Below are 2,256 nucleotides of genomic sequence, written 5' to 3'. Positions count from 1 at the left end.
ACTGACCACTGGTGTGGATTTCCTACTTGTTCTTGTACAGTTTTTATTTTTTTTTATTATTTTGTATAATCCACACTTAGGTAGCAAATTTGATATTTGCACCGACATTTGAGATTTTAAGAGAAGAATTATAACATTTGCCATTGTTTATAGTAATAAGAGTCCAGGTCATGTTTTCTGCAAAAACTTTAAGTTTTGAATTTCTAGTTGCAAATTTGTTTTAGAAATGGAACATTAGATGTTGTGAAGTTTAATAAATCAATTTATTCCCTCGATTGCAGCCAAAATTACTGTACATCTTTTTCATTTTTTTATATAGAATTAACACAAGGAAGTTACATTGTTGCTATGAGAAATCAGACAATTGTGAAAGAGTTAATTCTTGTGGGACTGTCTGAAGTTACATCTCTGCAGTTTCCTCTGTTTCTCTTCTTCCTTCTCATCTACCTTCTGACATTAATCTGGAATTTGCTGATCATCGTCCTCATAGTCACCGACTCTCACCTCCATGTTCCTATGTATTTCTTCCTTGGGAACCTGGCCGGTTTGGACCTCTGTTCTTCCTCAGTCACCGTCCCACGAATGTTATTTGACCTTCACACCCAGACAAGACAGATTACCATAACAGATTGTCTAACCCAAGTCTTCTTCTTTTTTTTCTGTACTACTTCTGAGGTTTCTCTGTTGGCTGTCATGTCCTACGATCGTTATGCCGCCATTTGTCAGCCATTACATTACATACAGACCATGAGTTGGAAAGTGTGTGTCCAGTTGGTGTCCATCGTGTGGTGTCTCGGTTTAATCCATTCTTCAATTCATATATGTTATGCTTTTCAATTAAACTTTTGTAAATCAGATATTATAGAAAGCTTCTTCTGTGACCTTCCTCAGTTGTTTCAGATCTCCTGCAGTGACATCTTCATCAACGTTCTGCTCATCTTTATCTTTGGTATCTTCCTTGGAGTTGGGTCTCTGATACCGACCTTCCTGTCCTATGTCTATATATTCAACACGGTCCTAACAATCAAAGTGAAGGGCAGTAGAAGTAAAGTTTTCTCCACATGTGCCCCTCATCTCACAGTGGTGTTTATATTTTATGGTTCTGCATTTTTTAATTATTTTCAGCTAAATGGAAGCCATCGGTTTGCCGGTAACAAAGTGGTGTCCGTGTTTTACACGGTGATCCTTCCTCTCCTCAACCCTCTGATTTACAGTCTGAGGAACCAGGATATCAGAAAAGCATTCCAAGGTGTTATAGAGAAGTTCATCCCCAATACAGCATAACATTCACCGAAACTAAACCTCTAGTTTAGGAAGGAGCTTCTGAGAGTAAACTTTGGGGCCCCCATTTGGTATTGTCCATCATGGCATCATTTATCTCCTTTCATGAGGAGGAGAACTATAAGCTGGGCACACTATAAGAAAATCAGGAAACAATCATCCAGTTTTCCTCGATGTTTCACAGCAAGTCCAAACTGAGGATGGTACTAATTGTATGAAAACTCTCGTACAACAAAGGATTTTTTTGTTGTTTATTGTTTCTGATCATACGTAATCTTCCACATCTGATTTTTCTCATATGAACATTACAAAATCAGTGGAGATTAAGTGAAAATCGTTAGTTCTGTTCACATATGAGAAAAATGTTGGGGTTTGTCCCATTGGAAATTTTTGTTTGGAAAGTCTGAATCGTATGTCGAAAGTTGTATAAGTCGAACAATCTTTCCTCGTACAGAATTTTTCTTCTTCTTCTTCCATGTGGACAGAATATGAACTGAATATTTCAACTGGTGTAGAATTTATATTTTTGTGATGTTACAATTACCTTTTTTGGAGTCTAATGTCTGCCTCTAAGAGGCTAGAATGTTTTACATAACCAACAGATCATTTATTAATCTATTGTGAATAAAATGATAATATTGTTCCTCCAACTGGTGTCTCCAATTCATGTGTGAACTTTGATGGTCCCACTTATTTTGGTGTTTGATTTTGTCACCTTATTGTATGTCTGACGTCATCACGTGTGTGGTACCGCTATCAGTGATTGGTTGGGTTGTCATGGGAGCCGCTTGCGCTCTGCTTACCAAGTCATTGACAATAATTCATCCCATGTTTGTACCATACATCATATTTATGGTGCACAAAGCTTGAGCATCCCAGCATGAGATCTTCACTAGCCAGGTGTGGAAAAGTGCAGACAGAGGAGGTAATCATAGATGTACAGTGGGGGGGGGGGGCAGCTCTGTGTGTTTCACC

The 2,256-nt window shown here is 38.1% G+C and overlaps 1 protein-coding gene across 1 annotated transcript; it reads left to right on the top strand.

Annotated features, from left to right (window-relative positions):
* Positions 1–348: 348 nt before the first annotated feature.
* On the top strand, positions 349–1,384 carry LOC149470672 (olfactory receptor 8G17-like). Its single transcript, XM_089661769.1, has one exon. The coding sequence runs from the start codon at positions 349–351 to the stop codon at positions 1,282–1,284; it is 936 nt and encodes a 311-aa protein (XP_089517895.1). The 3' UTR covers positions 1,285–1,384.
* The last annotated feature ends 872 nt before the right edge of the window (positions 1,385–2,256 follow it).

Source organism: Staurois parvus, unplaced genomic scaffold (genome assembly GCF_062004578.1).
Source record: "Staurois parvus isolate SC_StPar_1 unplaced genomic scaffold, SC_StPar_1.0 ptg000034l, whole genome shotgun sequence".
Taxonomy (NCBI): Eukaryota; Metazoa; Chordata; class Amphibia; order Anura; family Ranidae; genus Staurois; species Staurois parvus.
Note: the sequence above shows the minus strand (reverse complement) of the source record. Positions and strands in the feature narration are given on the sequence as shown.